At 44.6% G+C, this 25,005-nt stretch overlaps 2 protein-coding genes across 2 annotated transcripts; one reads left to right on the top strand and one right to left on the bottom strand.

Annotated features, from left to right (window-relative positions):
* Nucleotides 1-1,440: 1,440 nt before the first annotated feature.
* Nucleotides 1,441-19,210, top strand: utp3 (UTP3 small subunit processome component). Its single transcript, XM_069183646.1, has 16 exons — nucleotides 1,441-1,535; nucleotides 2,579-2,666; nucleotides 4,528-4,584; nucleotides 6,952-7,008; nucleotides 8,566-8,668; nucleotides 10,344-10,412; nucleotides 11,636-11,757; nucleotides 12,156-12,308; nucleotides 13,102-13,173; nucleotides 13,866-13,906; nucleotides 14,504-14,600; nucleotides 15,441-15,572; nucleotides 16,866-17,005; nucleotides 17,523-17,583; nucleotides 17,922-18,029; nucleotides 18,753-19,210. Exons 1-16 carry the CDS (start codon nucleotides 1,519-1,521, stop codon nucleotides 18,840-18,842), a joined length of 1,407 nt encoding a protein of 468 aa, XP_069039747.1. The 5' UTR covers nucleotides 1,441-1,518; the 3' UTR covers nucleotides 18,843-19,210.
* Nucleotides 19,196-24,778, bottom strand: ppcs (phosphopantothenoylcysteine synthetase). The gene is made up of 4 exons (XM_006641895.3): nucleotides 24,685-24,778; nucleotides 23,107-23,664; nucleotides 22,586-22,689; nucleotides 19,196-21,361 (listed from the first exon to the last, which is right to left on the bottom strand). Exons 2-4 carry the CDS (start codon nucleotides 23,651-23,653, stop codon nucleotides 21,038-21,040), a joined length of 975 nt encoding a protein of 324 aa, XP_006641958.1. The 5' UTR covers nucleotides 23,654-23,664; nucleotides 24,685-24,778; the 3' UTR covers nucleotides 19,196-21,037.
* Between the last annotated feature and the right edge of the window lie 227 nt (nucleotides 24,779-25,005).

Here is a 25,005-nt window from a genome sequence, read left to right as displayed (position 1 = left end):
TTGTTTTTGCTCTAAACAATAAGTGTTTTCATGTTCTAGTGTTTTCATGTGGAAATTGAATATTGTGACTTTTCAGAAGCTGAAGAGAATCTGAAAAAAGGCCTGACTGACCAAGGAAACCACAGGATTGGGGAGCCTAAATTGTCGAGTTAATTGTTAATTAGATTTACTGAGGATTTAATTAGCCTATAAGAGACGTTGCATAACAAACAAGAGGGGGCCGTTATACCCGTTAGGCCCATTTGGGTGATATTAGTTGAACTGCATTACTCCTTTACCTTTATCACGGTTTATCACCACACAGTTCCCAGGAGACATGTGGGACTGTGCGAGATGTCCAACTATGCCTGTGACTGGGTGAGGGGCTCCAAAATCAAGGTAAGAGTAGACAGTGTATCGTCACACCTGGCCATCTGCATACAGCCAGTTCGTTCATTAGCCCAAGACATCACAGGGACACTTACACCCCTCTTCATAACGAGTCCTGAGCCCTGGCTAGAGGGGCTTCATAGAGCATAGAGCATAGAGCATAGAGCATAGAGCATAGAGCATAGAGCATAGAGCATAGAGCATAGAGCATAGAGCATAGCGCATAGCGCATAGCGCATAGAGCATAGAGCATAGTTTGGCACTGGCAGAACTAAAGACCTCAAAGTTTCATCCATTTCTTCGCTTGGATGGAAGGAGGCAGCCCAAGATACAAGACAGTACTTTTTCATGAATGTGGTGCTCTTGGGCTTTCTCTTCTGTTCTGGCATTTTTGCTTGAGTTTACTGGGGACTATTTATCTTGTTTATTTGGAGTATAGATCTCTTCCGGCTGCTTTTCTGCTCATATGCTTTCTATGGTCACACAGTACAGTGTCTTCTACATATCAGAGGTCTAAAAGGAGCAATGATGTACTACTATAGCAAGTAGGTAGTTCTAGCAGGTAGGAAGTTGTATGTTCTGTTTAATTTGGTTACATTATTCACATGAGTAGTGTGTCTTTGTAGTGTTGAGTCTGTTTTGTGCAGTTTCCTGTTCCAGTGAGCTAGAAAAGTAGAAGCTGGTATGGCATAAGATCTGCCCGCTTTGCTTGTCTTGGTTTTATGTACACCATTGTCTCTGGCATTATAAACACCCATCCGCTATGTGGATCAAGTCAACTTTATTAAAACACATGCTTACAGTACTAATGTGTTATGATGGTCTGTGGTCCATTGGTGGTTTTGAGAGGTATAAAGAACCTGTCGTGAGGGAAAAGGTCCTAGCCCCTTTACAATTGCTAGGTGACGTAGTCTGCTTCAAAAGCTACAAATATCCTGCAGATGGGCGTCACATAGTATCTTTCCGTGACAGTACCTGCATTCATTTTTCGCCATATTCATTTAAAAAGCTAAATCAAAACGACCAACTCGTTCAATTGTATTTTTTTAGATCTGCGCAAAAACATAGCACCGTGTTTCCCTCCGGAGGGTTTTATCCTGTGCTCATGAAACCGGAAGCACGTTGGTAGAGGCAGCGTTTGGAGTCAGTATGGTGAGAGTACGCAGGTAATTAAATAATCACAGAATAGTTTTATATGATTAATATTTGTGTTTCATCAAATGTGTGACTGAAAGTGGAAAGAAGAAGAGAAAGGATAGTGTAAACTCTTAAACCTATAGTTTCTGCTGAAGTGACGTGAAGGCATTTCGTTTTTTAAAAGCCTCTCTGGCAGGCACACTGTCGCTGTGTAAACGTGAAATAATTTAGTAGACATAATGCCTGGCACAATGTTTCTTTTCGACCTGAAGTACGAGTGTTTCGTTTAGGCACTCAGTGTTTGTGTTGCTTGTATACAAAAAGCCTGACGCCAGACGTACAGCACTAAAAAGATCTGAAGGCTGGACTGGTAGGGTCATAAGGTACTGGTTTGATTTCGCAGAAGAGGCTGTGTTGTAAAGAATGCTAATTGCAATATAACGTTATACACAGATATATCCTCGAATTTGTTCTTGTCAGCATCATTTTATCAGTTGTTTAAGTAGTAAGTGCAGTGTTTGTTACATTGCACTGTCTTGTGTAGTGGGTCATTTTCCGGTTAATGAATATTGACCTGTTTCCCAACCTATTGAGGAATTAAGGTGCTGTTATCGACGTTATTCATCTTAATTGTATCTTTGTAGTTAACTGAATTCCCGAATAGAATGGTTAATTAGCACACGAGAGGCCCGAAATGGAAAGTACTGAAAGATGAAACGTTTTTCTTGATAAGGTTCATTTGTAGTCCTCTGTGATGCAGTTTGTACAGTACCTGAGGTGAGAGAGCATCTTCCTCGTTTCCTGAAGCCATTTCTACACAGGCAGTGGTGACTTTTTTAAAGATGTGCAGGCAGCGATTAAACAGGCGTTTGTGGGGACTGTGAGAACACTCTCTTTCTGTAGCATACGTCATTTATTGCATCCGTATTTTTTAATACTGGTGTGTAAAGGTGAAGTGAGGTACATACTGTAAGTGTGTTAACTTGTGGGAGATGTCTTTCAGCTGACATGATGTAAATGATCATACTGTAAATCTTACAATTTCTCATCTTCTGTTTCTTTCCAAATTCAGGGCAGTACGTCCTAAGAAGACTAAGAAGCAGGAGCAGTATGACAGCGATGACCCTGCAGCCTACAGGAACATGCCTGTCCCTGACAAGGTACAACGACACAGAGGACAGGGCCTCACAGTGGCTCTACACTAACTCACAGTGTAGAGTCTGCAGACCCCTGAGCCTCACCCAGAATACCTGCGGTCAGCTTCAGCAGCAGGGCTGAGGGGGTTGATTCAGACAGAGAGGCTCTGAGTCAGGAAGGGGTCAGATTGTGTTGAGCTGTGCTGCAGTGCACCTGGCGATCTGGTGCTGATGTGAATACAGACAGTATCTGCTCTGAATACGACAGAGATGTGGACACCTCGAATGTGCAAATGGTTTTCTCAGGCAGACAGTGCCATTTCTGTAAAGAATTAAATGGATGGATATGGAGCAGTGAAACTAGGACCAAGGGGTGTATTTTGGAGGAACAACTTCATTTTCCTATTCATTACTTATCATTTATTATACATTTAGCTTTACCAGTTATTTTTCCCCTTGTATCCACAAGTTCACAATCGCTAGCTAATTACTCTGCCTTTCTTGGGATCTCTGTGTTCTTCTGTGCATTGAAGGCTGTAATGAGCCACTCTGGAACTCAGAAACATGCTTATATATGAAATAAAAATCCTCATTAGCTTTCTTCCTGAAATAACCCAAATTTTTAAATGTCTGTGTTTACTGGAGTATGCAGATGTCTGTATAAAGTGAAAAGTGAATTGGCACTTTTTATAGTTGTGTGATATGTTTCACTCACTGATTTCTATATTAATTCTTAATCTTCAGACCATGCATGAGAGAGAAAATGTTAGAGGTGTGCACTAATCCTTTCAACAAGGTAATTTAAAAAATGTAGCTGGTTGATCTGAATCAGAATATAGTTTGGTATATGAATCCTGCCCTGTCAGAGATATTTGTAATGTACTGGAATACTGCTTATTTCCATCATGTTTTGTGTGATATTCAATGTTCATTTGTTGTCAAATTCTGATGCATTAAAATCAGAATCCTTTCTTACACAAAGGGGTGCTGGAGTCTGGAACACCCTACTCAGTTGTGCTATCAAAGCTGATATTCTGGCTGTTCCCATGAATGGCTACAGGAGATTAATTGCTTACACTTATATAGCGCTTTTCTGGACACTCCACTCCAAGCGCTTTACAGGTAATGGGGACTCCCCTCCACCACCACCAGTGTGCAGCCCCACCTGGATCATTACATCATTTAGCTACTGTCAACTTAACAATCTTTACAGGCTAAATGACTTCCTCTTGTTTGTATCCTTTCTTATGTTCTAAAGTTGTGAAAGACTAAAATCATTTTATGAATGTGGATTTGTGTATTGCAGGACAAAACTGATAGTAGATGAGTAGTTGACTAAATAGCGAATATGTATTAAGAAAGCAACTCTTATAAAAGATTTATTTACAAATGCACAGTCTTTGAGTTAAACTGGTAAGTGTCTGAGATTAGTGATTCCCTGCTGGACATGTTCTGAGTAATATATTTGCAAAGAATCCATAAACATTTCTCACTGTCACTATTTATCAGTTTATACAGTATATCAGTACATCAGTCCATTGCCTTTAAAAATAATTGAACATTTTTTTTATTGTATTAAAACTGCACAAATTTATAAGCCATTTTCTTGTATAGTTAATTATTCTACAGATGTTTTATCCACTAGAAGGTATGGAGGCAGAGTCACAAAAGGCTCTCAGTTTTAAGTCTCATACAAACAATGGGTTTCGGTAATAGGACTGAGGTGTAACTCTGTTACTCCAGTAATAGTGAGGAGGCTGTTGGAGGTGCCTTGTGAGAGGATTGGTGTGCAGAGTAACAATGACACTGGTGTCCAGACAGTCAATTCTGGGCTGATTGAGTCCAGCGCTGGAAGGTTTAACTATAATTCTTGCTCTTTCCACAGAACTCTTCTGAGTTTTTCCAGGACGAGGTGGATGATTTTCACAATGAGAAGATTGAGGTGAGTGGGTGTGTTTAATCCAGGCTTCTGTCTGACACACTGTTTCTGTGAGAAGTTCCAATGGCTGTGGTTCTGCTAGAAGTGGGAGATTCAGCTGACTAGGAATAGCTGGAGCTACAGGCCTAGCAGATGTGTTCAGTCTGTCGCTGCAGACACACCAAAACTGCACCCATCAAGTAATCACACAGCATAGAAGCTGCCCTGGTTAAAGTCACTAACAACCTTATGGCTTCTAATTCCAGTTCTCTATCCATCAATATTCTTTTAGACTTCAGGGCTTGTTTGACACTTAACTGTGAAATTTTAATTTCTCATTTTGAGACTGTGTTAGGAGTTTCTGACACTGCTCTTAAACGGTTCAACTCTTATCTTACTGATTACTAATACTTTGCCTCTTTTATAGGTTTCAGTTCTGAAATTTGGTTCATTAAATCCTGTGTTCCTCAGGGCTTGGTACTGGACTATTCAGTATTTACATGTTGCCAAATGGTCAGCTATTAAAATCACATAGTCTGAATTATCATTTCTATGCTGATGGTACTGAACTCTATATTGATACTAATCCTGACACCTAAGTCTGGACAACACATTCATCTTCTATAGAATTGATTAAGATGCCCTGTTTTCTGGGGTATCTAAATCCACACTTCACTATATCCAGAATTCAGCAGGCAGAATCCTGACCGGTCGAGTGCAACTGTTCACATTACTCCTATCCTGGAGTCCTTGCACTGGCTTCCTATCAGGTTTTGGGTCGACCTCAAAATCCTCATGCTCACCTATGAGGCTCAGCATGGCTTGGCACCTCAGTACCCGTCTGATTTATTATTGTCCTACTTTCCACCTCACAACCTTTCTTTGTCTGACTCTGGTCTCCTCTTTGTCCCCCAAGCCCGTCTACATACTATGGCTGACAGTGCCTTCTCCTGCTACATCCCAAAGCTCTGGAGTTATATCCCCAATATTAGAGAGACACCTACCCTGAGTGTTTTCAAATCCAGACTCAGAACCTGCTTCAGCAAGGCTTTTACTTTATTGATGTCTGTGTCTGCTCCTTTGCATTTTCTACCACACTCCAAGACCTTGTTTTTTTATTGTTCTAAGTCTTCTCCATTTTTTTTCTTACTGTGAAGCTATTTGAGAAGCTAATTGTAAAGGCGCTATATAAAATAGTTTATTATTTATCAGTTAACCACTGCATTCAGTCCCTCCAGACATCTGTTTTGGACGTTAGTCAAAAGCGTTCGGTTCATTTGTGGTAACTACATTTACCCACAGTTCGTAAAAAATAGAAGCTGTGATTCATATATGGATTTAGCAGAAATCAATTAATAGTCTTTGACGAGTTCTGGAAGAAGTTTTCATAGAAGTAATTGGAAAAAGTGCTTTGAAAAAGTTTGTAACTGTGTTGAAAGGCCAGACATGAGGGTGTGTGGAGAAAGAGCACTGAACTGCAAGTGCCGGTCGCCTCCAGTCAGATCTGCTCCACGCAGCTCTGTGTGCATCAGTTCATTGTGCTGTTTTATCTTATAGAGAATAACTAATAAATAAGTTAATATATTTTCTGGGGGAAGTTACACAGGACAAGGTAAGTCATGTCCAGAGGCTAGAAAATGAAGTCCTTGTGCTGAGGTGAATTGTCTCTTCCTGTACCCCAGACTTTCCTGGTTAGCATTGCCCTCTGACACAGACACACTGCGCCCTGCCTTTGAGTTAAAGTGCTTAGTTTTCCTCAGTCTGGACTGGAGCTGGATCCTCTTCAATAGACCAGCTCCTGTGGTTTATTTGATGTGCAGTAGTGTTCACTTGTGGTTGATTTGCACAATCCTGTTCAAGCAACTTGCTGACACATCAGTTATGTTTATTTTCTTTGCTGCAGCTTATGGAAAAAAGTAAGACAGAGGTGTGATTAAAATTTAAATATACTAGATTATTAGTTAATGATTGATGTCAAGTTGGCATTTTCTCAGCTTCTCTTTAAGTCCTATCTAATCTGTGTCTTGTTGAATGTTCTGTTTCATGCCTGTGAAATGATCACATGATGTGAATTCATCGGTGAAAATAACTGTTATTCAAATAACTCGGTTGTGCTGACTTATAGCAAGATATTGAAAGATATAGCAAGATACTGAGCTGGGTTTTAAAACTGAAGTGTTTTAGGAGTTCAGGTTAACCAACTGAAAAAAAGTATGATTAGAGTCGGGGCAGGTTGGGGTTTGTATCTTTCTTTTACAACAAATCTAGAAATCAGTATGAGTGACCGCTGTGGGGAGAGTGACCGCAGCTCTGCTCCACCAGTGTGAGAGTGACCCTCCCCCTCTGCCCCAGCACAGTGCTGACATCGTCTTCCTCCCCTCTGCTCTGCAGAAGCTGATGGCTCGTGGGGTTCAGGAAGACAGTGATCAGGAGGACATCGCCGACGAGGTGAGGAGCCTGTAGACGCCAGACGTTCAATTATTGTGCAGGAAATAGGAAGGAATCTGTTTGTCTGTCTATGGATGAAGTATATTTTACAGTAGTTCAGGTGGGCAGCTGCGTCAGCGTGCGTAGGCTGCAAAGGAGCAAGTTAAGGTTTATTCCACACACACCTCACACCTCTCACACCTGAAGAAGGCTCCACGGCCGAAACGTTGTGTTTTCTTTCTTCTTTTTTTTCAGCATGGAATAAACCTATTACTTGTTCCTTATTTTACAGTAACATGTGTTACCCTTCTACATCCATGGGATACGGAGGGTGCTGTTTTTAAGCAAATATGTCTGTTAAAGAAGCGTTTCACCACAATGTTCATAAGTATTCTGTAGATATAAAATTATTTGGTACCTTAGAAGTATTTTAAGACATTGTTCTGTACTTGATAGTCACGTATAGACCACTTGAAGTCTCTTACAGAGAGGCAGGTGTGGTTTTATACACTGTTCGCTTTTCTAGGCTTCACTGTAACTGATAAATTACTTTGAAATGAACATTTGCAACACTATGCACTGTTTTGTGTTTATATAGTTGTATATTACAGCTCCTCTACTGCCTTCAAAAAACAGTTTATCTGAATGCTCCAAGTTTGTTTTATGCAAAGTACAGTATATCCCTGCTTTCTAAGATCCGTTTCTTGGACCTTAATGTTGTATATCATCAATGTTAAATTTCTTCAACACAATTGCACTTTTCTCCTTTTTCAAGGCACTTTATAATGTTTCGGGTTATGGTTAATAGCACACATTTACTTTTCTCTCCTCTGCTTGGTGTTAGCAAGCATAAGTGCATACTATTGGCAGCATTTGAAAGCATCACAACTCGGAAGACACAAGATGTGCAAATGATTTGAAATTGCTAGAAAATGCTGTACATAAGGTGCTGGTTTGCAAGACGTTTGAATTCTGAAAGTTCTAATGTTAATACACATTTACATAGCTTTTGATGTATTTCCCTGTCTTTACTAGAATATCTGCACTATTTTCAACAAGTATCTTTGGTTTGGTTTCTATCCAGCACTATCGATGCACATCATTAACAAATCCATAGCTGTTATTAAAAACGTTGTTTAAAGTTGTTCTTCATTCATACAGATCTCGCGTAATAAGTCCTGCCGATGTATTGGGTGTGTGGACCTCTATATTTGGGGCATAAATAACTGGGCTGCTCACCGGTCGGTTAGCTTCCGCTATGTAGCCTGTTAGACTCCTTTGTGGTCAGCAGTGACGGCCCACAGACAGGGAGGTCTCTACCTCAGCGTGTTGGAGATGTGTTTCCTGGGCGGGTGGCACTGAATGTAGACTTTATAGAACTGGGGATCCTGTCTCTCGACCTCGGCGCCTGCTTATATGTACACAGCCTGGCATTTTACTAGAGCTGTGCAAGTGAAGTACCCTGCTCCAGGGTTCAACAGCAGGGTCCTGCCTGCCATGTGAACCCCCAGCCACGGCTCCACACTGCTTCCCGTGGAGCAGGATTGAGGGATTCCCTCTTGTCTGCCTGATCCGCAGGAGGAGGTGATGGGTCTGGAGCTGTCCGAGTCGGAGGAGGAGGGGGATGAAGAGGAGGAGGAGACAGATATGGAGAGTGACCTGGAAGGGAGGAAGGAGGAAGGTGAGTGAGGACGTGCATGGTGAGTGTGATCACTTTCAACATGAGGGCCGCTTCAAAGAGGAGTTTCCACTGGAGCTCCATCGGACTGGATCTACTTCCCTGGCAGAGAGGTTCAGATTCCCAGAATCACTAACTTAAGTATTCTAGTGTGCCTGTGGGTGAGGGCGACATTTTGAATTAACATTGGACAACAATACATACTGCAATATCGGATAAGCCAGAGGAACTGAAAATGGTTATGGAGTAAGAACGGGACTGAACATTGTGGTGGAAAAAGCGTGTTGTCACTTATGTGCTATAGTCCAGCTTGTCTTTGTCTGAAAACAGCAGATGCCAGAACCACAGGTGCAAATAAGCTAGATAAAAAACGCTCTTAAAAAGAACAGAATTATTAACAGTAAGACCCTCCTGGACTGAATTTATCTTCCCCCCCCTCCTGTGGGGATGCTTTCACAGGCATCTTTGAAAGCAAGGCCTGCTGGGAGTGCTCTGCCTGCCAGCTCCTGTACGCTGACCTGCACCCTCCTTCCTGCAGAAGGGAGGGGATTGCCCACCTGCTACTGCTCTTTTCTCCCTGTTAAATTAGGCATCTTCAGGCTCTCCCTTCCCATCTGACAGCTCCAGCCCCCTCTGGGGGTTCACCTCCCTACCTGTGTTCTTTAGGGGTGACCACTCTCTCTCCATCTGCTCCTGTTACTCCTCTCCTCTCCTCCTAGCCTCCAGGGTTGCCTTGAGGGCACTGGTTCGGGGCCGAGTCACTCCTGTCAGCACCTCCCTCTGTTTGCACCCATATAGAGTATATTTGTCCCATCTTCTCTAACTGGCTCCTAATTATCTTCCCAATTTGAACTTTGGAGCAGACTTTTCTTAGAGCTCTTGTTTAGATGTCCCCTGAGAGGCTACACACCAGTGGCTAATTCCACATGAGTCGTCTTTAATTAAGGCCACAGTTTTACACGAAAGACCATGGTGCTGTCTGAGCATCCAGCTCCTCATGGACAAGGTGTCGCCCCCCTTCGGTCCCTGCTGGAACGTCAACTTGCCGCAGCGTGTCGCGACAATGCTTCAGTGCGTCTGAGAAGCACACCTTCATCATACAACTGCAAGGCTGACATCAGTCTCTGTGCGATGTCTGTCTTTTTCCAGTTCCTGTGGTAAAGTGGAAGTTCACTACCTCAGCACTGGTATTCATAAAAATACCAGCTAGTATTTCATTCATAAGAACTTAGTTTGTTACATCGCTTTGTTTAGATTTCTTACATTTTATGTTAATCTTTTTATAGTCCTGGACAGCCTTTCTTTCCATACCACTATTTTATATGTGACCTGTGCGTTTATACAAATACAACAGGGGTTTTGTCCGGACATAGTCCTGGCAGGGATGAGTACGTTTTCTACGAATAATCCCATAGGAGCAGTGTGGCAGTAATGATAACTGTGATAATACCTGTAGTCGTATCGTATCATTGCTTAACTCTTGACTTTATATGCAAATATGTATATTTTTGTTCCTTTTTCTTCTGTCCAACACTACTGCTGTAAAACAACTTGCCCCCCCTCCCAGGGAATAATAAAGACAACAGGGCCATGTTGTGGACGTGAGGTGTTGCTGTTTGTAACTGAGCTCAGTGTAATACAGGATATTCTCTGAGCTCAATTTCACTCTCATTTTCAGGCCTTCCCAATGAGATGGCCTGGGGCCTGAGGAAGAAGCTGTATTACGACACCGACTACGTAACTACCAGTAAGTTTTTGCCTCATCAGCCTTGTGTCGTCTGGCAGCTCAGTCTCGTCTTTTTCCAGTGACGATTTTTAAGAACTCAACTCTCCGATTCACTGTAGTGTTTGAATATTGTCTTACTCTATCAAATGACATGGGCTGCCTAAAAAGCCTGTTTTAGGTTGATATTCTCTGCATTTTTGGCACACAAAATGAGTAGCGCCTTCACAGGAAAAAAAAATTAAATATATCTAAATGGTAACAAACAAAATCTGGACAATCTATTTGGTAACATCATTGGTCAGCGACGATTTCCATAAGTCATCGGCAGTCTGTGATTATGGGAGATCCATAACTTAAATGATTTCCTGAAGCGTCTCAGTTTGTATAGTCTCAGGCTAACCGTTTGCCAGCTGTTGAAACAGTTCATAAATTGACAGTGCAGAGCCAGGAGTGCCTGTGGTTTGTGAGTGCTAGCCATTCAGAAATCGCTCCAAACTCGCATAACTAGCCAGCTGGGCAGCTGTTGTTCACTGGCTTTATCAAGTAAGGTGTAAAAAGAACCAAAAGCTGTGCTATGCTATTAATATCGTTGGACAGCATCTCGGTGTGGAGCATGCACTGTGAGAGAAGATGTGCACACCCTGACAGGGTGCTTTTCAGAGAACGAATGTTCCTGATCCTGATCTCTCGTGTGTGAGTACAAGAGCTGTAACAGTGAGACACGTTGCCAAGGATTTGGCAGCCCTGTACTCCCAAGTGGCTCAAACAATAAAGGCTCTCCCCGTGACTGCAGTGTGAAACGGAATGGCCCAGATGTCACAGGTTGAAGCTGAGCTGCGACTGGGACTGCCCAAGGGCCAGAACGCAGGCAGCAGAGTGCCACCAGGGGTGATTTAGTTGGTCGAGGCTCTCTTTGGCTCTCGGCAAAACATGGGAATCTATCACCTTCCCAGGCACGTGCTGGGAAGACGTGATGTAAGTGAGAGGCACACTGCTCCTGGTGGGTGGGTGGCTCTGATAGTAGGGCGGGTAGGAGGAACATGTCTGAGCATCATCATTCTCCCCACGCAGAGCTGAGACAATTGTCGATTCCACACTGGACAGGTATGAAGTGAAAGCTATTTTCCTTGAGTTGATCTAAGTGTTTAACTGAGGGAAACACAAAGGCAATTTAACTGACGTGACTCTGACTTCAGACAAAAATAGCAGTGTCTCTAGAAACAGCCTGACTGTTGTCTCCGCAGAGGGGAAGCCTCAAGAGGAGCTCGAGGCAGAGGAGGAAGAGGAAGAGGAGGAAGCCAAGAACATCCAGAAGCGGCTTATGGAAAACTTGCGAGAGGAAGACTATGACCTGCACCTCCTTCAGGTACCTGCAGGGGGCACTGAGAACCAGCCCGTCAACACAGGCCAAGAGCAGCACATTGCTGTCGCTGTCATCCACAGCCCCACTGCCTGGCACTACAGAACCAAGGCTCAGTCTAAAACAGGCCTCTTACAAATAGAGAACAGTGCATTCCAAGCAGTTATGGAGTCTTGGCACAATTTTTGCACATTTTGCTTATGTCCTTTTAGCATTGCATGGTCATCTCTTCCTCAGATGAGGAACCTGCAAAGCTCCTGTAGGTCTCTGTTGGGGGAAATCAGTGCAAACGTTTGGCTTTCATTTCGGCTACAAGAGCCAGTCATTCTGCCGTGCTTACCTTCCCTCGTTCTTCCCGCACTTTCTGACTCCCGGTCGGGTCTCTCCCGGGGCTGTCGTGGCAGGAGTTCGCCACAGAGCAGGAGGAGGCGAAGGCCCCGGAGAAAGAGGGCAAGATCGTCAAGGACCTGGCGAAGATGTCCCAGAAGGAGAAGCTGAAGCTGCTGAAGAAAGAGTCCCCCGAACTCCTGGAGCTCATCCAGGACTTCAAGGCCAAGGTGAGGAGTCGGCCCCACGCAGGGGCTCCCGCCGGGTCTAGAGCAGCACCCCAGTCCAGGCCCGGCGGTTCGGTCAGGGTGCTGGGTCATGGTCTGCAGGCAGGCTGGATGTGGGCTGTACTGTGACGGAAAGACCCTGATCATTTTTGGGAATCTGACTGGGAGGTGAGAAGAAGTATAAACACAATGGTCAGCCTGCTCACGGAAACAGACATATTAATATTACCCCACAGGCTAGAAGGGCCAAATAGCTTCCTGTTTTTTGGAACTTTTCTTACATTCATTAGTGCCCAACTTCCTGCCTTTTCTCTTTCACTAGAAATGCATGTGTGTGTCACTCCATGTAGAATGAGGTTTCCCTGTATTGATGTGAAGTATTATTACATGCACAAGAACACCATTTACCCAAGTCCAGCAGCCTGACGTTTCCTGAGGCCCATTCACTGGAATCCCATCAGGAAAGGCTTGGATGAGATTCCCGGCTCAATGACTTGTACCAGTCAAAGCAAAATGTATTCAGAAATGCTTAATTCTTAATCGGGGCCATTTAGACGTGTGCGGGATTGATGCAGCCCTACAATCCACAGAATCCCTGCTGTGCAACGGTGCTCTTCCCCTGCCATAGGATGAGTACTGGAGACCCCTGGTCTTCCTGCTTTTCTGTGGGATGAGTACTGGAGACCCCTGGTCTTCCTGCTCTGCTGTGGGATGAGTACTGCAGACCCCTGGTCTTCCTGCTCTGACAGTAGAGCTCCTTCTAGTGATTCTGAGCTGCTGTGTCCGTTCTGTGCAGCTGGCGGAGCTGAAGGACGAGGTGCAGCCCCTGGTGCAGATGGTGAAGGATGGGAAGATTCCTGAAGGGAAGGTGAGACACTCACTGTGTGCTTCATCAGGTTTTTGCTGGATACTGCCGGTGCTGTGATTAGGTCTGATTTACAACACAGGGCCTGCGACAGGGAGCAAGGTAGTAAATGTTGCATGCTGCAAGTAAGATAATTAACGATGATTACAATGGTGTAACCTTAATACACCAGATTTCCCCTCTTCATGGTGGGAGAATTCTATTTTAATTTTATTCTCCTGCCTCCAGCAATATTTCTCCTCCCTCTCGCACTCCTTACAAATCACAAACTTTCCTGCATGAGGAGGCTTTTCAGGAATTGTGACAGAAGCAGGTCACCCTGAATCCTCAGTGATAGTCCAAGTGGAAAGAGCAGCAGGAGAGCCCAGTAAGGATGTGTACAGGACATGAAGAATGGAGCAGCGTGGGAGCAGCAGTGCACAACGCTCTTCATCCTGATTGAAGATCACGGCTGTCCATGTTATTAGACTGTATTAGATCTGTGCACATGGGGTCGTTCCCCACTGAGAGCTCCTGTGCTTTCATAGCTGCATCTTTTAGTCCTTCACAGGATGATCAGAATACTTTAATACTTTAATACTTTACAGGAGAACTGTCTTAACAGGAAACATGACCAGGACAAAAACTATGATTGTATTAAAAAAAAGTGTTACATTCACAGAAAAACATCTTTCTCTACCTCTTTTTCTCCACAGGGTGCCGAGTACCTCAGGACCAAACAGCAGCTCTATCTGAAGTGAGTTTCTAAATACCAGGCTTCTGCTCCTAAATCTGTTACAATACCTCTGTGCGTCATCTCCACTGTGCTGGGCAGTGTCCTGCTGTTCTTCGTGCTTCCAGAGTGTCACCGCAGATAAAAACAGGGATCCCCTCGTCGCCTCTTCCATGATGCACAAATACAGATTCAATTTTCATTTTTTTTTTTTTACTGTATCTTAAAAATTAGCAAAGCCTTATATCCTGTAGGTGATTGGGGGTGTAATTAATTCTAAGCATCTGAAATGCACACAGTAGTGTATTCCTGCTGAAGGTCTTCACTCCAGTCTTCGAATACCTAGTCATTCTTTTACGCTCTACAGCAAAGGATATTCAGATCATCTCTTTGTAAGGAAAACACTTTTAAACCTTGTTTATTAATATGGTGGATATCAGTTGCATCGTTCAGACAAGATTTTCATCTTCACAGTTGTTTTTGATCATGTGGGGTTGGTTGAATATCCCTAGCAATAATGAGAGAGAAACCATTTCCCTGCTGACCACAGTTCTCCCATCACTTGTTGAAGTGGTGAGGGTGTCGGTCAATGTCTTTGTCTTTGGGTTTTGTTTTCATTAGTTATTGCACCAACATCAGCTTCTACCTGGTCCTGAAGGCGAAGAGAATTCCTGCACACAACCACCCTGTGATCGAGAGACTGGTCACCTTCAGGAACGTGAGTCTTTCCCAAAGCCTGCAAAAACTCAGATCGTCTTGCAGGGCTTTCACGCCGTAGATCCGTCTCTGCTGTGCACCACAGTGTCACACTGTTGTCATGCTTTGATGTGCAGGGCTGAGACTCTACTAATGATTATAATCTTCAGTATTTTCATATTATTAATATCTTTTCCTTCGATTTATCCTTCCCTGACTTAATATGGAGGCGACTCGATGGGACAGTGGTTGGCATTGCAGCTTCGGCTGTCTTTAATTCCTGGTCTGGGGTGTCGTTTGAGTTCAGAATCCCTGCCCCTTAACCCACCCCCCCATTTTGAATTGTCTCTGGGGTTCACTTCCCTCTCCTTGTCTCCAACAATTTGCAGTCACCTCCAGCTGGCACTGTCTGACCCTGTCACTGTGGGCTCTCTTGCCTAAAAGAACAGATCGAGCTCCATGCTTGTGCTTTTCTTCTTTCCCTCTGCAGTGGAGTGTAGTGAAGGCACCCCCTATGTATTTAGCTGTTGGTATAGCCATCCAGACCCAGTGGTCACCAGTGCATCCTGGATTCAATTCCTGGGCTGCTGTCTGTGTGGAGTATGTATGTCCCCCCTGTGTTTGCGTGGGCTTCCTCTGGGTGCTCCCGTTTCCTCCCACATTGCAAAGACCTTGGCTTCTGATGAAATTGCAATCGACTGGTGTCCCGTCCAGGGTGTATCCCGCCATGCGCCAGTTCCTTTTTTGGATAAGCTCTGGCACCCCCGTGGCCCTGAATTGGCAGACGCAGTTAGAAAAGGGGCAGGTGGCTCAATGTGATTCAGGCTCAGTACAGCGGATGCTGGTCGTGTGTCTCCCGCAGCTGATCAACGACCTGGGTCCTGTGGATGCCAGGGTGTCCTCAGAGCTGCGCCGGCTCCTGTCCGAGACTGAGAAGGGCAGAACTGTCAGCAAGCCTTCAGAGAACAAGCAGCCCACTGGCATCAGCAAGAAGGTGAGGCCCCCCACACACCTGGGGAACTGGTGTTGCTGCTGGACAAGTACACTGTGGGTGCTTTTCATGAGAAGGACTTACAAAAGCACAGCAGACTTGATTGTTATCTACGGGGGGTAACGTTACCATTATTTTTAGTTTTCCACTTCTCAAGCTTTGTATTTATTTCTACAAGCACTGTTAACAGGTAGGTCCTTCCTCACCCTACAACATGATCCAAAACAATTGCAGTTACAGATCACCCTACAGAACAGTTCTCCAATTCTTTTTTGGGCATTTAAAAATATCTTGCATCTGGTGCAAACATCGTAATTTATCAGTTCAGCAGTTCTGAATAGAGGAGTGCTTCAATAATGTAAATTCTGTGGTAGAAATATCGCTGCAGGATTTTATTATTATCCGTCAATAATACAGCTTTGTTTCACACAATGTCAACTGATGGCTAGATACATTTCACTTATGGTTGTGAGCATTGAACTTTGTGTTCCCTTTTCAATTATCTTCTTAGTTTAATATTAATAAACATTTAATAGATGGCTGTTGAATTGTTGTGAAGTTTTAATATTCTCCTTTTGACTTCCCTTAGTCCTTAGTGTAGGTGGGGTGCTGATTTAGCTTCCTTGTTATCAAGATATTTAGTCATATCTGGTCAGTTTGTCGTAAAGAAACAACCTTCTTTAAGGGTTATTCTGAAATGGTACCTCTTAGTGCAGAGTTAATACCTGTTCCTATTATTGAATTTTCTTGTTAAAAGCTCAGATTCAGGTTCAAATGGTTCAACGAGTTTGTCAGCCTCTGTAATTTAGAGCTTGGGTGTAATGGAAAATATGGAAAATAGCAGAGGCTAGGATTGATTTTACAGTTCTCATTTACTGAAGTAAAAGAGAACCTGACCACAGGTTTCTCACACTGTCACAGTGCTGGTAACCACCAGATTCATTACCAGCCTGGTTAGCAATCTTCTTATCTGATTCTAGTCCTCTCTCCCATGTCTGTGTGTGTCTCTGTGTGTGCGCTGTTGCCTGCTTGCTCCTGTCCACCCCTCTGTGCGTGTGCGTGCGTGCACGCTTGCTCCTGTCCACCCCTCTGTGCGTGTGCGTGCACGCTTGCTCCTGTCCACTCCTCTGTGCGTGTGCGTGCACGCTTGCTCCTGTCCACCCCTCTGTGCGTGTGTGTGCACGCTTGCTCCTGTCCACCCCTCTGTGCGTGTGTGTGCACGCTTGCTCCTGTCCACCCCTCTGTGCATGTGTGTGCACGCTTGCTCCTGTCCACCCCTCTGTGTGTGTGTATCAGGGGCCCCGGCGCGCCCAACTGCAGCCGGCTGGAGACTCTGGCTCTGACATGGACGAACAGGAGGCCCTGCGGTTCTATAGGCAGATGGAGGAGAGGCTGAAACTGAAGAGGAAGAAGCAGACGGAGGACTCCGAGGAGGGGTGAGCGGGGTCAGGGGACAAGGAGGGAATAAGAAACCACTTTTAAAAAAACTTCCACATTGCAGACGGGAGTGTGGTGGATTGGCAGCAGCGTTCCTCACTAATTGGCACCCTTGCAGACTCTGTGACTTTTCAAGGCTTCCTCTGTGGGGCTCTTTACTTCTCCAGAGTCCTGCTCCCTTAGGGGGAAGGCTTGGGAGTTTAGTAGCACCAGTGTTTCATTTGAAAAAATAACAAAGATTGAAAATCATAGAAAAGGTGTAGTTCAGATAAAAATGTCATACTCAAAAAAATCTGCATGCTTGATAAGAAGTGGTCATTTTTGCAAGTAGAAAACCTATTGTATATGTCAAGTTAATTGACTGCTGCAGTTAAAATCACACACAAGAGCTACAGTCGGTTGTCGGCAAGTGCTGCTGGAAATAAATAAAATCCAGCCTGTAAGTGAAGGTCAGAAGGAGGAACAACTAATCATATCGGAGAATAATACCATCTTCTTATCTGTTTCTTTTTTCAGACCTGTGCCAGAGGAGGAAGAGGAGCTGGACGCAGAGGCGAAGAGAGCCATCACTTATCAGGTGAGCTGGGAGTGGAGAGATTCAGAGTCTATGTGAGCACACTTCATCATGCAGAGAGTAATGGGCAGATTGACCAAAACCCCTGATCTGAGTGTCTTCGCACCAGTGAAATTCCTGGTTGAAAAACCATCTGAGACGCGTTAATCTGCAGTTCTGCTTTTCCCTTAACCTTAAGCTTGTTTGGCATTCCAACACTGTTTCACTTTACCGTGACCTAACACGTGACTGAACTTTTTGGGTTCTTCAGATCTAGAATTTGGGGCACTGGCTCCGGTCTCTGGCCGCCCCCCCCCCCTCTGTGTCCACGTCTGACAGCCCATGTGTTTTGTGCTCTGCAGATGGCTAAGAATAAAGGCCTCACACCGAAGAGGAAGAAGATTGATCGGAATCCGAGAGTCAAGCACCGAGAGAAGTTCAGACGGGCCAAGATCCGCAGGAGAGGCCAGGTAAGTCCCAGGGTCCAAGATTTGTCTAAATGAGCACAGATCTGGAGGAGGTTTAGGCCCATACTCTGGCAGTAGGGTTCTGTCCTTCAGTCGTTTTTTAATTTATAATGACTTTTACAAGTCCTCTTTGTAAACATTAAGCATACAGTTGTTTAGTTTGTAACGCTATTATTATTATCAATTTCTTTATGGGGTGTATCTCATCACATCTTTCAGCATTGTAGGGAGTTGAAGAATCTCAAAGTCGAGGTTACTGGCCGATAGTGCATGCTTGTTGCACAAAAAACATCTAAAAAAACAGGCAAGCAGAAGAGAAAAAAAATTACATTCCAGTGAACACAAGGGCTAAACAAGGCATTGCTCAATAGCTGTAAGAGGATAAAGAACAGGAACTGAGGGCTCTTTCATCAGGCCAAGGTAACGCAGAGATGCATTATGAAAACTGTCGAGTAGGCCGCTGCATCAGCATGCGTAGGCTGCAGAGGAACAGTTTCATTTCTTCCTGAAGGGTGAAGAAGAAAAAGGAAAAAAACCACTACGTTTCTTTACCTTTCAGCATGGAACGAACCTGTTCATTATGAAAACTAGCATTTATTAATACATCCCCTCAGGACCCACATATACACCGACCAGCTGAAAATGGTCATTTCTCAACGTAATCATTGTTGAAGTCGTGCAAGTGCAGATTACAAAAAGGGAACTTGAGCATGTTGTTTGTTCCAGGTTCGGGAAGTTCGCAGAGAGGAGCAGAGATACGGGGGAGAGCTGTCTGGCATCCGTGCTGGAGTCAAGAAGAGTGTCAAGCTCAAGTAGAGGACGAAGTGGCTGTGTTCTTGTGCAGAGCGGAGACAGAGAGGACGCAGGGCAGTCACCGTGTTCAGAATGGAGGGACGAACCCACAGCCTTCCATCAAAGGACAGAAATCTCATTCACCATAAGATTCCTTGTTATCTTGCACTCATAGTGTGACTACGGCTGTTAAGGTTTTTCGTAAGGTAATTTGAAGAAGTATGAACTGTTTTAAAGTGTACAGCTTAGTTTGAGATATTTTTATATGCAGTTTTTGCTTTTGTTTAATAAAATGGAAGTATGAGAATACACTCTGTAAACTCAGTGGAGCAGAAGGCCTTTCCGGGTTAGAACCCTACTGCTGTCAAATAAAAACATTTCAAGGTTTGAAATTGTTTAATTATATTTCTCACTTTTACTAGTCACATGCCATGGGTCATCTAACAATCTTAAAAATTTTAGTATGGTTCTCTTAACTAATGAATAGTACAATCCACTAATTTGATTTTTATTAATGTATTCTTCATACATCCAAATGTATAGCCAACTTGTTTTTAATTAACATTGTACTATTTTTGACAGTTTAACTACTCTTATGATCACATTTTAACAGTAAGGCTTCCCAGTTAATGGCCCACTGAACAATACCTCTTAATCCAAAGCCACATTGCTTTGGTCTGAGCCCCAGTCATTTATTAGTAAAGGTATTATATAGCATCTTCTTAATTCTTACAGTTCCTCCTGTCTGCATTACTTTATCTCCTTACTGTTCCACAGTCACTAATGAATCTCATTTCCTGGATCACAAACACCCTTATGACCCTTCCTGTAAACACTCTTCCAAAATGTGCATCGGCCAGGACGTCCCCATCATAGTAATACTGTCAACAGTAATACGTCACCATAGCTGTCATCAGGCAATCTTACAGATCACAGTTAAAAACTCTTCTTTACAGAAATACCGTTTACATTGCATTAAATGGCTGACGTTTTCAGCCTAACTTGTTTCCCTAATGTTTCCAGTGTGACAGGAGTATTTAACATCTTATTCCAACACAGTTAACTTACAAAATGACCATGTTCACAACAAAAAATGTTTTGTCAGGATTTTATCAAATGCATGAAGTCCACCTTTTCATGTAGAAACTACAATTTTCATCATGTGATATAGTACTAATTAGAACTGATATTTTTTTAATTGGATTTAATTTAGTTTAAATAAAACCTACTCTTTCACTGTTTACTGGGCATGATGGAATCTAGGTTTGAAAGCATACGGAGCTGTTTTTAATTTTCTTTTTTTACTTTAGAGTATTATAATGGACAAAGGGAAAAGAGAATTAAACAGTTACTTTAGAAGCAATGTGTGCTCAGGTTGGGTCTCCTGGTTTCATATCATGGGGATATGATATGCAAGATTTTTCACTGTACACACAGCTGAACAGCTGAAATTGAGGCCACCTCATTTTCTAATGTTACGAATGCATACAACAGCATATTGCTTATGGATTAGTAGGCAACTGTTTGTGCAAATAGTCAAATGTTTCTTCATTCTTCTTAGCATTATTATAATTTCAAAGAGGCCAACTGTTTGGTGGAACTAGACTGAGCCTCTGTGCACAAAATATTAGATCCTCTCGGTAACCTTAGGAATGGATATAGCTTTAGATCAGGCTTCAAAACTAGTCCAGCCAAAGGCTTTAGTCAAGTTATAAGACCTAAAAAAGCCTCCTGGAAAAGTATGTTTTTCCTGCTGTACAGTTTTTGAAACTGAAATTCCACAATCCAATACTGCCTGCCTGCACACGTTTTTGAAATCCACATTTTTACATATTGGCTTTCTCTTCAAAATGAAAGGAGCACAGACAAAACTGTTCAACCCAACTGAACAACAAAACATTTTCTTAACCCGCACTCACAGAGGATCATTCAGTTCAGAAACGTAGCTGTTGGCCCTGTTCCATTTTGCAATCAAGAGCTGGAATTGGCTTCATTTACAAATCTATTGCTCCTAGAAATGTCTGACACCAGGGGAGAGATTTGCTTTCTCCACTCCATTGCAAGACGCTGGCCCACAGCTTTAACTCCTGTTTTAATCTGAAACCTAAGGAGATTAGATTAGCACTGGAAATCAATGAATTGCTCTAGCCCTGCAGGGGAACAGTCTGGGATGTACAAGTGTGGCACCAGAGACCAGTCCAGTGCACCCCCCCCTCGTCTCAGCCCTGCTGCGCGATGAAGCTGGAGTGGGCGGAGGTCAGGTTGGAGACGATCCTCTCCTCGATCTCCACCTCCATCCGCGCCTCCTCCTCGGACAGGACCAGCTCGGTCTGCGAGTCCGGCGTGACCACCACCACGTAGCCGCGCCGCGTGTCCAGCACGTTGGCCACCACGGCCTGGTGGCGGTAGGTCTCCAGCGCGCGGCGGGCCCGCACCAGCAGGATGGAGGGGTCGGTCTCCAGCTTGAAGGAGATGACAAAGGCACTGGGGGCCCAGTCCTTCACAAGCGGGGACAGCATCTTGGGCACCATCTTCATGCTGATCTGCAGGACAGGACATAATAATAATATTTGCTTACACTCATATAGCGCTTTTCTGGACACCACTCAAAGTGCTTTACAGGTAATGGGGTCTCCCCTCCACCACCAGTGTGTAGCCCCACCTGGATGATGCCACGGCAGCCATAGTGCGCCAGAACCCTCACCACACACCAGCTCTCAGTGGGGAGGAGAGCAGAGTAATGAAGCCATTATTAGGATGGGGATTATTAGGAGGCCATGATTGGTAAGGGCCAATGGGAATTTTGGCCAGGACGCCGGGGTTACACCGCTACTCTTTTCGAGAAACGCCCTGGGATTTTTAATAACCACAGAGAGTCAGGACCTCAGTTTTAGGTCTCATCCGAAGGACGGCGCCTGTTTACAGTATAGATTCCCCATCACTATACTGGGACCCACACAGACCGCAAGGTGAGCACCCCCTGCTGGCCCCACTAACACCTCTTCCAGCAGCAACCTTAGTTTTCCCCAGGAGTCTCCCATCCAGGTACTGACCAGGCTCACACCTGCTGAGCTGCAGTGGGCTGCCAGCTGTGAGTTGCAGGGTATTGAAGCTGCTGAGCTGAGCTCCTGAGCTCCAGTGGACTGCCTGCTGTGAGCTGCAGAGTGATATGGCTGCTGGCTATATGTTCTTAGACTGGGCTTCCACATTTTTGTCTTTATTTCACAAAGACATAGCTCTCTTTTTGAGATGCACTCATTGCCTCTTTACTAGATCCCAGTGTAACAAAAATGTATTCACTGCCCTGTAGGTGTTGGATGCTTATTATTAACCATAACAATGTGACCAGCTGTTATTCTTGTGCATTGTACTGTATACAGTACGTCACATGCAAAGAACTCTGTCAAGACTGCTCATTCAACGTTGGGTGAAAACAACCATACAAATACACAACCATATGCAAATATATCAACAAACTGTAGGACTGAAATGAGATTTAAATTGTCTGTGGGATTCCTAATAGGTGACATCTGTAACCTTTAGTTGGGGTTTTAATTAAAACAAGACACAGCAGCTGTGATGTGAAGTCTTGTTATTAAAAAAGGTTTAATCTGGGAAGGTTTGGTTAAAATCAAGTTTAAACTGACATCATCTGACTATCTGCTGAAGGCTGTCTTATAAAAGGTTTACACATTTCCATGTAGCTTTACCACCACCATTAGAATGAGCTCTATACACTGCTGTTAAAGTCCAGCTGCTTCCCTCACCTGCAGTGGCCCGTCGGAGGACTGGATCTTGTGCTCAGGCATTTCGGAGGCCGGGATATAGAAATCGGACACAGCGGCCGCCAGGTAAAACATGGCCTTTGATCCTGGAATTCAAATACAAGAGACTGTTCAAGACACCCCTGACTACCAGGAATGAAGCAGTTCAAGTAGGGGGGCTACGTCAGCATGCAAAGGAACAAGTAAAGGTTCCATGCTGAAAGGAAAAGAAAAGAAACAGAACCTCAAGCTCAGCCTGAAGAAGGCTCCACAGCCGAAACGTTGTGTTTCTTTTCTTCTCTTTTCAGCAGGGAATGTTCCTTATCAGAGTGATGTCTTTTTTTAGCAATAGAGACAAGAAATATTTACTCTGTTTCCTGAAGTCCACTGTTTAAATGCAAAATCCCCAACTGCAGGGTTAATCCTGAGATCTCTGTTCGCTGATGGAGGCAAGCTAGGAGCCCTGAGCTCTCGCACCCGGCAGGAAAGGTCACCGGTACCACCAGGAGCGCCGCTCGTCGTACCTATGGTGCTGAGAGCCTGTGCGGCGGCCTTCAGGAGGTGCAGGTACTCGGAGAGGGTGCTGAACTCCACCGGCAGCAGCAGCCCCGCCTCCTTCACCGCCTGGTAGCGCTGCAGCACGCCGGCGACGTCTGGCAGGACCCGATGGTCCGCCACCACCCGCCCGGAGCCGCCGCCGCCGCCCTCGCCCTCGCCCTCCACCCGCAGGGCGTCCAGCAGGTTCACCCCCGCGTAGCGCCGGGAGTAGGGGTACAGGGAGCGGTGCCGATGCAGGAACACCACCGCGTATCCCGAGTCCAGGAAGTATTCCGCGGACGAAGCCCCCCGTCGGCCACTGCTGAAGTTGTCCAGAAAGCGCACGGTGCGGGACTCCAGCGGGACCTTGGTGCCCCCGGAGGTGACCAGCACCACCCTCCGGCCGGCGGAGCCGTGGCGCTGGGCGAACGCCGCCATCTGCCGGCCCGCCGCCTCCACCTGCGCCGGCACGGCGAACTCCACGGCCAGCCGGCCCTCCGGCGTGGGAGAAGAGGGGCTCCCGGGGCTCGCCATTGACCTCTGACCTGTTGCAGGGGTTGTAAGATCAGAAAAGGGCAGTGAGCCGGTCCAGTCCTGCAGGCAACAGGTCTGCACACTGGGGGCAGGCCATTACAGATCAGAGCCTGGGTCAGCCTGCAGCAGGACACTCTTAAGAAAAGACTAGCTGCCACATTCACACAAATCACACCCCTGGATCCAAGCACTCGTGCTCTAGAAATAGATTTATCCAATATGGAGTGCAAGTGAAACTATCCTTAACAAAAACATGAAAACGAAAAGCATATTTATATTTTACAGAACGTTTTTGCACAAAGTTCCTCTTAAGCTCTTTGAAAAGAAACCTGACCACTGCACTTAGCAGTAGTCTTAAATATCCACCCGGTGACAGTTAACATGTTTTGCGTCGTTCAGTGTGAAGACGTCTTCCTGCAGCTTCACACGGGTCCAAGCATGAGATTGAGCAAATAATGTAAAAATCGCCCAATTAAAGATTTGCGAAGGAATATCAAAAAGCAAATGTAATGAAGCAATTGTTCGTGGTTTATTGAGTCTATCTGCGCGCAGTACTGACAAGAGTCGGTCCCTTCCTCCTAATAAACTGGGAAAACATCACCTCAAGTCGTAGCAACGCGATGTAGCGCCAGTAGTTCTAACCTTGATCTTACTGGAGCTTCACAAGACACAGTTTGTTAAAACAGCCGTCTGTCCTGAATTCGCCCGGCTGAACAGAGTGGAAACGAGAACTGCTGGTCTGCGGCAACCAAGGACGAAACCGTCCCATTGCTCGGCAGGCGAAGATTGCACAAGCGCTTTATCAGTTAAAACAGTCTTTTTAGCCATGAAAAATAGTCGCCCCATTCCAGAGACATTAAGTTTTCGCCAGTGAGTAGACATGTAGCTATGACTTATTTCAGTTCAACAAACTTGCTGTTAGCATGTTAGCAAGGAAACCGTTGTACTAAAACGTTTAGAGGAATGACGAATACATATATCATCGTATTATTGTTCTTTTTTATTATTATTATTTTCAAGACACAACTTACAGCCACAGCCGACCAAAACGGACCGGAAACCACGGAGCTATGGCAACCCGTTTGACATTTACAACAACTTCCGGGAGCACCTATAACCGCCCCGGACAACATCCAGCCGCGAATAATTAGTTCCGTTTGTAATTATAAAACACATTTTTCAGTGAATTCCATGTTAAAGATTTTTTAATTTTTCATTCTCTTTGTCTTTATCGCTTCAATTGTCAGTAATAATCTGATATCACTTTATTTGTATTTTTCTCTTATTCTTGGCCTACTTTATCTCTTTGATCATCCTTTCTCCAGCCTTTGAGACTCTCAAAGTTTGATGTT

Source organism: Lepisosteus oculatus, chromosome 25 (assembly GCF_040954835.1).
Source record: "Lepisosteus oculatus isolate fLepOcu1 chromosome 25, fLepOcu1.hap2, whole genome shotgun sequence".
Taxonomy (NCBI): Eukaryota; Metazoa; Chordata; class Actinopteri; order Semionotiformes; family Lepisosteidae; genus Lepisosteus; species Lepisosteus oculatus.
This window is presented reverse-complemented; position numbering and strand designations above follow the sequence as displayed.